This window comes from Rhineura floridana, chromosome 4, assembly GCF_030035675.1.
Source record: "Rhineura floridana isolate rRhiFlo1 chromosome 4, rRhiFlo1.hap2, whole genome shotgun sequence".
Taxonomy (NCBI): domain Eukaryota; kingdom Metazoa; phylum Chordata; class Lepidosauria; order Squamata; family Rhineuridae; genus Rhineura; species Rhineura floridana.
Window position 1 is genome coordinate 188623120 of NC_084483.1, and position 14411 is coordinate 188637530.

Here is a 14411-nt window from a genome sequence, read left to right on the forward strand (position 1 = left end):
ACTTGCATTTTTTCCTCCTTGAATCTGGGTAACAAATTTTTACATTTTTTTTTATTCTGCAGGTTAGGAAACATTTGGAAATTGGTCCAAAGAGGCAATCATGATGGGATTAAAGAATCTAGCTGCCTTTCCTGGTGGTCTTTATCATTTAAGTGTTGTACTCATGCTACTATTTCATGTGGAAACAGTGCAATCAGAGCATCAGACAGAAGTGACCAATGAAACTGACGAATGTACTGGTACCTATATATGTAAGAAAGGCGTGATTTTGCCTGTCTGGGAACCTCAAGACCCTTCGTTTGGTGATAAAATAGCAAGAGCTACTGTGTACTTTGTGGCCATGGTTTACATGTTTCTAGGAGTGTCCATCATAGCAGACCGCTTCATGTCATCCATAGAAGTTATTACATCCCAAGAGAGAGAGATCACAATCAAGAAACCCAATGGTGAAACCAGCAAGACGACAGTTAGGGTCTGGAATGAGACTGTTTCCAACTTGACCCTCATGGCCCTAGGCTCTTCTGCACCTGAGATCCTCCTTTCTGTCATTGAAGTGTGTGGTCATGGCTTCAAAGCCGGGGACCTTGGGCCAAGCACCATTGTAGGGAGTGCTGCCTTTAACATGTTTGTTATCATAGCCCTTTGTGTCTATGTTGTCCCTGATGGGGAAATCAGGAAGATTAAGCATCTCCGTGTGTTTTTCGTCACGGCAGCTTGGAGCATCTTTGCCTACACTTGGCTTTACCTAATTTTGTCAGTCATATCGCCTGGAGTTGTAGAGGTCTGGGAAAGCTTGCTGACCTTATTCTTCTTCCCTATCTGTGTGGTATTTGCATGGGTTGCTGACAGAAGGCTTTTGTTTTACAAGTATGTCTACAAGAAGTACAGAGCTGGCAAGCAAAGGGGCATGATCATTGAACACGAGGGTGAAGCGCCATCATCCAAAGCTGACATTGAAATGGATGGGAAAGTAGTTAATTCCCATGTTGAAAGCTTCTTAGATGGCACTCTGGTCCTAGAGGTGGATGAAAAGGATCAAGATGATGAGGAAGTGAGGAGAGAAATGGCCAGGATCCTTAAAGAGCTGAAGCAGAAGCACCCAGACAAAGAAATCGAACAGCTGATAGAACTAGCTAACTATCAGGTTCTGAGCCAGCAGCAAAAGAGCCGAGCTTTTTACCGTATCCAGGCCACTCGGCTAATGACTGGAGCTGGCAATATATTGAAGAGACATGCAGCTGACCAAGCAAGGAAAGCAGTCAGCATGCATGAGGTCAACTGTGAAGTGGCAGAAAATGACCCTATCAGTAAGGTCTATTTTGAGCAGAACACCTACCAATGCCTTGAGAACTGTGGCACAGTAGCCCTAACTGTTGCCCGCCGAGGTGGTGATTTGACCCAAACTGTCTCAGTTGACTTCAGAACAGAAGATGGGACAGCCAATGCGGGTTCCGATTATGAGTTCACTGAAGGGACTGTGATGTTTAAGCCAGGCGAGACACAGAAAGAAATACGGGTTGGCATAATTGATGATGATATATTTGAGGAAGACGAGAACTTCCTCGTTCACCTAAGTAATGTGAGAGTGTCCTCTGAGGAGTCAGAAGACAGTGTCCTAGAGGCCAATCATGTTACAACAGTGGCTTGCCTGGGATCGCCTGCTACTGCCACCGTCACTATCTTTGATGATGATCATGCTGGCATTTTTACCTTTGAGGAACCAGTCTCTCATGTAAGTGAAAGTGTGGGAACGATGGAAGTGAAAGTGCTAAGGACATCTGGAGCTCGAGGAAATGTTATTGTGCCATACAAAACAATTGAAGGCACAGCCAAAGGGGGTGGAGAGGACTTTGAAGACACTTGCGGAGAGCTTGAATTTCAGAACGATGAGATTGTGTAAGTACTACTTAACCTTTGCATTTTGCCAACAGTAGAAATATGTTTACAAACATAACTGGTGAAATACTAGGTTCAAAGCCTTTTATTTTTCATGCTGTATCAAATGATGGATGCTCTTGTGCCCAAATCATAGCAAAAGCCATGTGACCTTAGATACTGAGTGTGTGTGCCTGGCTGTGGCAAACCCGTGCAGATTTTGTGTGTCAGGAAGCAGTGTGCATGTGAGAGAGTGTTGTCAAAAGGAGTGAACTCTGGAGTTGTGTATGTGAACAGAAGCATACATTGTATGCTTATACGTCCACTATGTATTGCATACTATTGTCTGCATTGTACCTCCATTATTGTACACAGACATAATGGAAATTACCCCCTTTCCAGATATCCCAGTTGGGAGGAGCACAAAACCCATGTACTAGGTAAAAACACATTGATACTAGGTAAAACCTATGTAAAAATTGGGATGTCTTTTTCTAAGCACACTTTAAGCCTTGAGCTTATTGTGTATGTAGTAAGAAGACTTTATTTTCAGAGCTTTCCTGGAATGGTCCTGCTGTTCACTTTGCAAAAAGCAGCCTGTGACTAACAAACACAGTTAGGTTGCAAGTTCAGAGAGGGTTGTCATTAGCCTTTGTGACATCATGAAATATTTATGCTGTACACTTTCATGTTAATGTTGCCACGTGGAGGAAAGTCCAATTAGGCAAGGCAGACAGGTTTGACAGTTTACAAATGAAAAAGCAGTTAGTAAGGAAACATTGCTGATAAGCATTTCCTGGCAACTAGGACTGAATTTTTCTCTTTCATATACATACACAAATAAATATACATGTACAAATCCTTTTGTCTGTTTATCATATAGTGAAGATAAGTAACAGACGTCCTAAGGTGAATAATTTTAATTTGAAAATAGGTTGTATTTTCTGTTTGCCCCCTTCCATCAAATAATATTTCACCTTATACTTTCATGTGAAGGAAAAGGGCCACTGCCCATGTTGAGTTGTAGCCCTTCGTAACATTGAACTATTTCTAAGGCAACAGGGGACATTGCATATCTCTTGGGACACAGACTCTGGATCAGTTCCCTATTAGAGTGAGTCTGTTGAGATTGGTACATTGAATACTTATATTAAGTTTTGTGACTTAGGCTGCAATCCAGTACATGTCTACTCAGAAGTAAGATCCATTGGGTTTAGTGGGACTTACTCCCAGGTAAGTGCGTACTGAATTGCAGCCTTAGTTTATGCAATCATATAATGAATTTGCATCTTGTTGCTGAGCATAATTTGAAGGTTACAGGGGAAATGATTGTAGGAGTGGTGGTGATACATAAGCAAAGTGCTTTTAACAAAATTCTCCTGGGGGGGTGCCAAGAAAATAATTTCCTTGTTCAATATTTACACGTGTTGAAAAACTTCACCTAAATAAACTGTTTTGTTACTGTGTTTTTTTAAGATATAGACTAAGCTGGATTTTCATTACAAGTTTTTGTTATTGAGTCCATTAATGCTGATAGCTTCTTTTTCCCACTGATATCAGTGGGCTGTGATAACTTCGATAACATCACAGTGTTGTTGGATTAAAGGTGGCTGAAGCTCTGGATTAAAAATGTTTAGAGATAATGAGCCATAGGGAAGTGAACTTGCCTGCCCCCGGAGTGTTTTTTACCCCATCCCTGGGCCCAGTTTGATTCCACACATTGGTGATAACATTTGCTTAGAGACCAACATGTGTAGTCTTCTGGTCTGTGTGAAATTAACACACATATATATCCCATTTAAACATTATGTGCAGTGGATTGATACAGCAGGTCCAGCGGGGCTGGTGCTGTCTTCAGCCACATGTTGAAGTACGAGTGCAACAGGGCTTAGAGATATATATGAGATGAAGGCAACGTGATAGATACACTGAATCTTTGATTTTCCTCCTGAATTAAAGCATGATATGTCTGTGGAACCAGAATGAACAAGGGCAGTTGCAATAAGGAATTTTACGATATTTTAACACATTATGGTAAGTTTTGAATTGTCTAGAGAAAAGAAAAAGAGAAGCAATACCTGAGGGGGGGAAAGTCAGGGTGTAAACTCTATGAAATTATTATAAGCTTAGATTGAAATATATGTTATATATTGTACAGGGAATATTTTGTAGATACATAAGATAAAGTGTGTGTAAAATGCAGTCAATGTGTGATGTACTGAGCCGTATCAGAAAGGCAGAACGACACCTTTGAACAATTAGTCTTTGATCTCAGGACTTATCTGCTTCCTCAGTGAATCTGTGCTTCACTTTGTTTTAAAGATTCATGAGCTTTTACAAGTTGTAAGCCAAGAAAGACCACAACACACTTCCATATCAACCTTTTTTGAAAAGAAAAAGGTGGGATAAATATTTCAGAAATGTAGCAGCAACAACAACACTATCAAAAAATTAGGAGGTTTGCTGCTGGCTTTTAAAATGGGTGGTGAACCTGTGGCCCACCAGATGTTGTGGGATTCCAGGTAGCATTGGCAATGGTCATGTAGTCCAAAAATATCTAGAGAGCCACAGGTTCCCCACCCCTGCTTTAAATGAATGTGGATTACTTCCATTGTAGATATCACAATGATTTTATAATCTTATAGTTTTAGGAAAGGCTCAAAATGCACTTTGAATGGGAAAGTAAGGAGCTGTGGGCAAAACTGTATCAGACAGTGGGACCTCTTGAGGGTATTCTTAGAGGCGATGGGGTGGCCCCAGGCTATCCAGTCTATATTATGTTTATGTCTCTGGTTGAAATGCTTCTAAGGGCAGAACTAGATAGACAGTTGCATTGGAAGTTGCCTTATATCGAGTTAGATCATTGGTCCCTCTAGCTCAGCATTGTCTACACTGACTGGCAGCAGCTCTCCAAGGTTTCAAAGAAGAGGTCGTCCCAGCCCTATCTGGACATAATGTAGACTGATTGAATCTTTGATCTTTTGCATGCAAGACATGTGCTCTACCACTGAGTTTTGTCTCTTCCTGAGCTACAGCAATATTCATATGCCCACTCCATCCATATATAGAGTAGAGGATGAGAGCTCTTTAACCATAAAAGGTGTGCATGAGTGAGAGGCACTAAACTTCTCCAAAATGCCTTACCACCCTGTAGTCACTTGTTCCAAGTATATTTCTCTCTTTTTGGCTCTGATACTGGAAATGAGCTAGAAATGAAGGAAAGTATCTGAAGCAGTATAGGAAGGAGGTTGAGGCAGGGGGCATGGCAAAGTTCAGCACCCCCTCTCCAACATATTATATTGTTAAAGTAAGGCCCCTAACTATTTTTGAAGAATGTGGGGGGGGGGATTCAGGCATATGAAATGAAGAGGTTTGGCCCCAAAATGCTGATAATTAATTCAACATACACTGCACTTAGTTTCCCAACGTTAGGCAACGGCTTGAAAACATTTACCTAAGCAACAAATCGTTATTTCCAGAAGCCTGTACAGAGATGGTGTGCCTGAAGCCTGTTCACTGGGTCAACTCATTTGCTATGATCTCATGCTGGCATGTCTAATTTTAGGAGCATATAGAATAATGTGCAGTAGTTTGTGCAGATGGATTTGTAACATTTCCTGGTTTGCTCACACACACATGCACACACACACATACAGGTGGGTAAGAATAGTAAGGCTCTTCTGGTACTCTTGCAAAAGGGGTTTTGATGATGCCTCACCAGTGATACTCTATATTTTATTGATTGGTGTAAGATTGCAGCCACAATAAGAAACCTTTTCTAAGAGACAAGTGTCACAGCAACACAGACAGCTAAGATGGGTAGTGAATGAAATGAATAAAGTTGTAAAAAAAAAAAGTAGCTAAAGATCTAATGTTAGAGACATGGCCTAATTTTTAGAGATGCTCTGAGCCAAGAACTCTTGGTTAAAAATCAGTAGGACTTATGAGTGCTCTGTTCTCCTGAAAATGATTGTCTTTAGCCTCTAACATGCAGTTCTCCAAGGCCCAATTATATAGAGCAAAGTTAGTTCACCATATCCATGGAGGCTCATCCATTAGAGTACATTTTGTGGTGCTTATTTCCCCCCTGCCTATCAAACAGCTTCAAAGTAAAAGTGTTGCTTGACATGGATGCATCATACATTCTACATGGCAGACATCCATTCCAGCAAATCAGATGCTGTCTCAGCTGCTAGTCTTTGCACTCCACCAATGTTTGCGGTGGGCTGTTCCCCTTTTTTATTTTCATAAGTGCCGCCTAAATGCTCATGAGATGATCTGCTCATTCACCTTTTATTAATTAAAAAAACAAAGTGCAGTACTGCTTTGGGAGTGATGATGGAACATTTTTTGGTGACACACAGCTGCTGGCCAAACAGCACTGTGCACAGTGAGTTTCTGCTTTGAGCTTGCAGAAGAGTCCCGTCCCCCCCAAGAGCTCAGCCATGGAGAAGAAGGGTATTTTCAGGCAATGCACAGTGATGCTTTCTAAAAATGTTGGGTTGGATCCAGAGATCCCGTGAGCAGTGTTCCTTTTACAGAACCTCCTGTTTATGAAGGGGAGAGGGACTGATTTTCACTGATTCCCTCTTCAGTCCCCTGTTCCCTACAAATCTACTCGGGTGTGTGTGTGGAGAACACTGCAGCACAGTGTGGAAGCTGGTGCAAGTGGCTGAAGGGGAAATCATTGAAACCGTCTGGCCTGAACATTTCTTTCTAATTCCATTACAATGGTTCATCTTAGTCTTGTATTTCTCTACTTATAAAAATAGACTAGTTTCATTTATCTCAAATTGTTCTTACAGAATATTCCTAAGGTTCCTCAGGTCTTACCTCTTTCCTAGTTCTGAAATATCACTTTTGTACTAGATGCCATTTTGTATTGCAGCTCAACATATATCCAGGGGAAAGGAGGAGGTCTGAGGAGACACTTTGGGAAAATTATTGCTGAGAGGGTTCCATGATCTGCATGGTTTTTAACTTTACTGAAGAGACGATATCTCTCTAGTACTAAATTTTTATGTGCGGGGATTTTTCTTCTCCCATGGGGAACATATTCAAGCTATTCTTCACTTGCACTATTCTGAACTGTAAGTTCTCGGAAAAGGTGCACATTGTAATTCTGCCAAATATGTGGATTTTCTTTTATGCAGATAAAGTCCAGATAAAAAGGATAATTGGGGAATAAAGATAATTGGAGAACAGGAACAAGTCAGCTCTGTTTAAACTTAATAAAGAAGCACTCAAATTATCCTTAACATATTTATATATTAAATAATATAATTGCAGATAATGGCTCTGATCCAGCCAAAGTAACTGGCCTGCCCAAGCTCATTGAAGTCACTCACATGCGAAGGGGTGCTTTTCTTTCATTGGTTTAATGAAAAATTTCAGTTCAGAGTGCTTCATGAATCACTTACAGGTTACAGAGGATTCTCTCTGCACCGCGTAACTAGGCACGACTACACAGAGCTAAGACGTCACAGCAATTAGCAATGCCCCCGTACAACCCTTAAGGAAGTGTGGGTAGGCACGTTTTGTTTGCATGAGGAAGGTGTCACGGAACGGGAGTGCACACACACATGAGCACTCCTCCTTAGTGAGACAGTGGAAACCCTTTGAGTCTGCCGATGCAGTTACCTATGGGTCCGAGGTGAGGGTGGCAGAGACACCTCTGCGAGGTCCTCCTCCTTGGGAAGAAGGTGCATGGCAGTGGTGGCAGCAGCGTGAGCGAAGAAGGGGATGAAAGGGAGGGGCAAGAGCAGCTGTGTTTCATCAGTTGTAACTGGAGCTATGGAAGTGGAGCTGTCACTGACAAAGGTATGAAAGCCTTCAGCCTCAACACCATATGATCGCAAGTCACTAGGGCCCTGCCACAAGTCCTGTTCCATCTCCTCCTCTTCTTCCTTGTCGCTCCAAGGCTGTTCCATGGGATTCACGGCAGCAGCTCACACATAAGTCCAGATAGTTGCTGCTTCAGAGAGCAATCCAAATCCAAGATTAGAGGAGTTTGGAAAATGTGTGTCTCCAGCTGAGCCTGGGGTATACCGGTTGAAGTCCCTCATCCTGGCTCAAAGTAAGGCTAGTGCTGTGTGTCTTTCCCTTGATTAAAAAATATTTAGTTAATCAACTTTTAACCTGTTCATTGATTAAATTGAAATTAATTTGCATATCACAAAAACCTTAACATAAATGCCTTGAGATATTGAAGACAGTGTAAAATAACTTAATAAATAAAAGCTTCCGCATTGCTAGAATTAGGAAAGGTGATCATGAATATTTCATTTTTCATTTCATTTGAGAGTAGCTCACCAGACCTAAAAATAAACAAATATATTCTCACTGACTGAAATATGGCATTTCCAGTTCATTAAATAAAGAAAAGCTTTATTTGATGCATTCTACTGATCAGACCAATTAAATCTTGCACCTTTAAAAAAAATGGCAGGCACCTTACAGTATTTCCACTTTCTGTGTACTAAATCCATTTTCCATACGTCAGCAAGATGTATTTTTCATTTTAAAAGAAAAATATCTTCTTCATCATGAATGGGGAAAAGTGTCACTGAAGCCTAAAATAAGTTGGCATCTCAGCTTTTCTTCTAATGAATTAAAATATAAATAAAGCGAACTGCTTTTGACAGCTGCAGCTGTATTTTATTCTGTCTGGGACTGATAGCAGAGTCATTGCAGAAAGACTGGAGGGTTGTAGAGCCAGATAAGACCCCCCCCTTTTTCAGTTTTGTGTACAGGGAGCAGATCTTTTTCAGTGCTCATGTAGAGCCAGTTTGGTGTAGTGGTTAAGGTGGTGGACTAGGACCTGGCATATCAGGATTCAAATCCCCACTTAGCCATGAAGCTTGCTGGGTGACCTTGAGCCAGTCACTGCTTCTCAGCCTAACCTACCTCACAGGGCTGTTGTGAGGATAAAATGGAAAGGGAGAACCATATGTACCACCTTGAACTCCTTGGAGGAAAGGTGGGATATAAATGCAAGAATAACAATTTTAGAAATGTATAAAAGGTTAAATTAAATGGGACATCGGTGGAGCCATGAGAGGCTGCAGAGCCTTGGAAGGAGGGACCAATATCAGGGGCAATGGGGGTGGCAGACCAAGCTCCCTAAACCCCCCATGAAAATGAATTGCCCAGGTTGTGCTGTTTCTTGTCCCTCTTCCACCTGCCTACTTAGTCTCTCTCTTTGGTCCCTTTCAGCAGGAAGTGTAGGGGACCCTTCTGCAAGGTGCTATCCCATACTGAAGGGCAGGGATGGGGGAACCTCAAGCCCAAGGCCCAAATGCATCCCTCCAGGCCTCTACCTGGCTCTTGGGACTTTACCCAGGCCATACACCCAAGCTGCACCCTCCACCAGCCCCGCTTTGCATCCTCGAGTGTTTCTACCTAGCTGGAAAGTGCCTTCAAACTCTGATAATGACTCATGCTTGCCTACAGGGCTCGCACCAGTCTGCTGTGGGCCCCCGCCTCCCTCCTGTGTGTTTGTTTATTATTTGATTTATATCCCGCCCTTCCTCCCAGCAGGAGCCCAGGGTGGCCCTGGGTGTGTTGACACCCCTGCCTCCATCTTGGGTATAAGCAGGCATGCACGCTGATGCGCAAGTTAGCGCAACTGGGCATATTTAAGCACTGGCCGGCTGCATGCACATGGGGATAATCTGCACCACTGGCCAGTCATGGCTCGCAACCCAGTGCTGGTGGGGATCGTGGAGCAGGAGCCCCCTCCTTCCCAGTGCCAGCTTCCAGGGCCTTTGGCTTGCCACAGGAGCCTTCAGCCAGTGTCCAACCTGCACACCTGCTGGCACCAGGCCTGTTTTCATGGATGGAGATTAGAGAGGGATATATGAATGTGTGTAGAAACTAGTCTGCTGTACAGAAGTATAATTTACGATCGCTCTGCCTGTTTTTACCTCTGTCCCCCACCCAGGATTGGCATGTGACCTTCAGAAAGAAATGTGGCCCTTATGGTGAAAAGCGTTCCCCATTCCTGCTGAAGGATAACTCTGAATTATACAGCCGCCAGAGTGGCTGTATGCTACAGCCAGCATGGATTTTTCGCATCCTGCAATGTTAAATTGAAAATGCCTCCCATGCCATTCTGCTGGTTTCCATAAGCTCATTTCAGAACAAAGCTGTACGAAATTTATAGTCCTGAACTCAGAACTGCTTGCTTAACAACCCTCTTTAGCTTTCGTGGTGATACACAAAACAGTCAAAGAGAATCGAGAGTTCAAAGTGTAAAACAAGAGAAAAAAATCCAGACCCCTGTAGGACTTTTTTCTGTCAGTGGTCTCATAATTTCTTGAAATTAATTAAAAATCAGCCATGTTTACAGAGTACCTGTAATCTTATTGCCCCATACTCTGACTTTCATCTTCTGCAGTTTAAAAGTTAAACTGCAGTTTAAAAGTTAAAAGAAAAGCCTGGCTGATTTTTAATTAATTTAAGAAATTTAACATTGAAGTCTATAATAGCGTTGGGCATGCTCAGTAAGGACCAACTATTAGTGTTCTAAAAACCAGACTCACAGCTGTTTGGCTTGGCTAATCAGGGGCCACACCCACGGCAGACCTTTATTTCACTTTAAACTGTCCTGGCTTCCCCCAAAGAATCCTGGGAAGTGTAGTTTGTGAAGGTTGCTGAGAGTTGTTAGGAGACTCCTGTTTCCCTGACAGAGCTCCAGTGGCCAGAGGGGTTTAACAGTGAGCCCCAGTTCTGTGAGGGTAATAGGGCCTCTCCTAGCAACTCTTAGCACCCTTCACAAACTACAATTTCCATGATTCTTTGAGGGAAGCCATGACTGTCAAAAGTGAAATAAAGGTCTGGTGTGGCCAGAGACAGCTTTGGTTTAAATTTGAGTGGGAGACTACATGTGCCTGATGTAGAATAAAAAGGTGGGGGAAACCCTAAAAAGAAATATATGTTCACAATATTTTCCTTTTAGAAAGTGCCTGCCCACCCAATCTCTTCCCCTCCCCCTTTCTCCCTCCCCTTCCCTCCTCCCTGCCCCTTCCTCAGGTGAGTTTCACTTATCCCAAGCATGATTGTGCAGGAGTAAATCCCACTGAACTCAAAAAGCGTGCAAATAATCAAAGCTGCCCTTTCTTCTTCCCTCCTATCCCCTCCCTTTTGCCCCTTCCCTCACCCTTTCTTTGCCCCTCCCTCCCCCTCCTCTTCCAATCCCCTCCCCCTCTTTCCCTCTCCTGTCCCCTCCTCCTCCCCCATGGTCATTTCACCTAAAGAATGATTGCCTGGGAGTAAATCCCATTGAACTCAATAAGCATGCAAATGATAAAACCTGCCCTCCCCTTCTCCTCCCTCCCATCACTCCCTTTTACCCCTTCTCTCCCCCTTCCTTCGCCCCCTCCCCTTCCAATCTCCCCCTTCCCCCATGGTCATTGTTGCTTCCTCCCTGCTAAAACAAGATCAACACAGCACATGTCTTGTTTCTGTTATTTGGGCTGATTGCAGGTGTTGCCACCACTCACTATATGCTTAGAGGCACATGTTACCAGATTCTTCCAAGCTACACAGGAAGTGGATTGCACTGTGAAAGACCAACCCAAATTGTGTTTGCGTTTTGACGAATTTGTAGGGCAGTCCAATATCTCAGAGAGGAGGTCAGGTCTCCTGCTCCCCTGATGCATTCACTGTAGCTGTCAAATTTCCCTGCTTTTTAAAGTTTGATAGAAATATCTGTTGGCTATAAGTACTTTCTTAAACTGCAAGGTTTTTTTTGCTTGTTAGTTAAACAACCGCATGGTTAGGACCAGTTATGTCTATCTCCCTGCACAGTTGACCACTTGCTGAGAGTGCTAATTGTATGGGGAAGATCTGTGCAATCAAACCTGTCCACTCTTTATTCACACATCTTCTTTTCCACAGGGGATTGCATCCTGAAGGTGGCTTCTGTGCTGCTGACTGGATGTTTGAAAGAAGCCATATTTCCTCTGTACCATTGTGGGGGGGGGGAGCAGGTATATGAGGTCAATACTTAGCAGTAGGCATGGTTCCTTTACTTTGTTTTTTTTAAGAATTTATAAACATCTTTTGAGCAGTGAGCAAGAGTATATAAAAATATATAAGATAAAATCAGTCATAAAACAAAATTAAAAGCATAATAAAAATGCGTCATTGTAGGTAGTATTGGCTGCAAACTAAAAACAATTCAGCTATGGAAGGCCTGAGTAAAAACAAAGTTTTTCAACAGGTGTCTAAAGCATAGACTACTCGATGCATATCCTAAACACTAAGGGGACTGAGGCCCATAAATGCTGGTGTAACCATATTGAAGACCCTGTTGCTAATCACACACAGAATGCATGGCACTGCTACTAAGGCTTCATCAGCTGAGCAGGGATATAGAGGCCAGAACTGCCTCTAAGATAATCTGGTCCTGTTGTAAGTCAAAAATAAGGCCCTGTCAGCTGATTTATACATTTAAAGTAGTAGTATATCACTTCAAACAGTCATCGTTTTCCCCAGAGCACCCTGGGGAAAGTGCCGAGAATGGTTGGGAGACCCCTATTCCCCTCACAGAGCTACAGTTCCATCAATTCCTCTTCCCGGTGTACTAGAGGGGCCAGAGATTGAACCTGGGGGATTCAGTAGGTGTAGAAGGTGCTTCATTGTGTGCCATAGCTCGTCCCCAAAAGCAAGTAACAAACTAAGAGAAAGGAGAAGAGGAAAAGGTGCTCAGTACTAGTTGCATTGCATCCCTGTTAGGCTTTGACCTGTCTCTTGTCCTTGAAAAGCCAATGTTTCCTTATTTGTAATGTAACTGTTGGCACTTTCCCACTGCCAGCTGCATCTCTCCATGCTTGATTAGGAGTGCTTGTATCTTAGCTGTGTGATAATTCTAAGAGCTGAGTGAAAACCACTTATTAGCTTCATTGGAGTCTGTGTACACATCCGCCAGGATGCGCTATGGCAGAAAGCAACTCATTCAAATTTATAGAAATTTACATTACACAGGAGTCAAATTCAGAAGAATAAATAGAGATCTGCAACAATAAATAGAAATGTCGACTGTGCACAGAGAGTACACCTAGCTGATTCACACACTCATACACAGTGACCCGGTTTGCATGTAATGCTAAGCCAAACCATAGTTTAGAGTAAATAAGCAAATGTGCGTTCCTGGAGTGAAGATCTTGGCAATAATCTTGTATCTCAGTCCTACTGCTGCTGCCCTACCTGGGTTAAGCCATGGTTTGGTTTAGTGTTAAATCTGAAGCCAGACTCATGGTTTATCTCCCCCAGACAAACCATGAGTGGTAAGCCATAGAACAAACCTCAGTTACATCTCATGATTTGTTTAGAGCGAGACAGACAAACCATAAACCCAGGTTTGGACATAGTAAAACTGTCTTAAGAACATAAGAAGAACCTGCTGTATAAGCCCATTATTCCATGTCCTGCATTCTGGGATGATCGAGAAAAGATCCTGGCCCTTCTCTGTGGCAACCTTTCAAGTACTTGAAGAGTGCTAGCATGCAATCTTATCTTCTCCAGGCTAAACATGCCCAGTTCTTTCAGTCTCTCCTCAGAGGGCTTTGTTTCTAGTTCACTGATCCTTGTTGCCCTTCTCTGAACCTGTTCCAGTTGGTCTGCACCCTTCTTAAAGTGCAGTGTTCAGAACTGGACTCAGTACTCAAGATGAGGCCTAACCAGTGCCAAATAGAGGGGAACAAATACATCACGAGATTTGGAAACTATACTTCTGTTAATGCAGCCTAAAATTGCATTTGCCTGTTTTTGCAGCCACATCACGCTGTTGGCTTATATTCAGCTTGTGATCAACAAAAATCCCAAGATCCTTCTCACATGTAGTATTTGTGAGCCAAGTATCCCCCATCTTATAACTGTGCATTTGGTTTCTTTTTCCTAGGTGTAGAACTTTGTACTTATCCCTGTTTCATTCTAATGTTTTCAGCCCAATGCTCCAGCCTATCAAGATCCCTTTGAATTTTGTTTCTGTCTTCCATCGTATTAGCTACTCCTCCCAATTTTGTATCATCTGCAAATCTGATAATCATTCCCTGAACCTCCTCATCCAAGTCATTAATAAAAATGCTGAAGAGCACTGGGCCCAGGCCGAGCCCTGCAGTACCCTGCTTGTTACCTTCCCCCAGTTTGAGAAGGAACCATTAATAAGCCCACTTTGAGTACAGTTCTGTAGCCATCTGTGGATCCATCTGATAATTGTTCCATTAAGCTAGTTTGCTAATCAGAATATCATGGGGTACTTTGTCAAAAGCTTTGCTGAAGTCGAGATAAATTATGTCTACAGCATTCCCACAGTCTAGCAGGGAGGTTACCCAAGCAAAAAGTGAGATCAGATTAATCTGGCAGGATTTGTTCTTGATAAATCTATGTTGACTTCTAGTAATCACTGCATTGTTTTCAAGGTACTTACAGAATGACCGCTTTATAATCTGCTCCAGAATTTTCCCAGGAATCGATGTCAGGCTGACTGGTCTGTAATTCCTAGGTTCCTCCTTTCTGCCCTTTTTGAAGGT

The 14411-nt window shown here is 42.7% G+C and overlaps 1 protein-coding gene across 6 annotated transcripts in view; it reads left to right on the forward strand.

The window, feature by feature from the left end:
* Window positions 1-14411, forward strand: part of SLC8A1 (solute carrier family 8 member A1) — a 400022-nt gene that overhangs the window by 74962 nt on the left and 310649 nt on the right. For all 6 annotated transcript variants that reach the window (XM_061625553.1, XM_061625554.1, XM_061625557.1 and 3 more), the window contains exon 2: window positions 63-1896. In XM_061625553.1, the coding sequence (XP_061481537.1) occupies window positions 101-1896 (1796 nt within the window). In that variant the 5' untranslated portion in view covers window positions 63-100. The remainder of the gene's footprint in view (window positions 1-62; window positions 1897-14411) is intronic.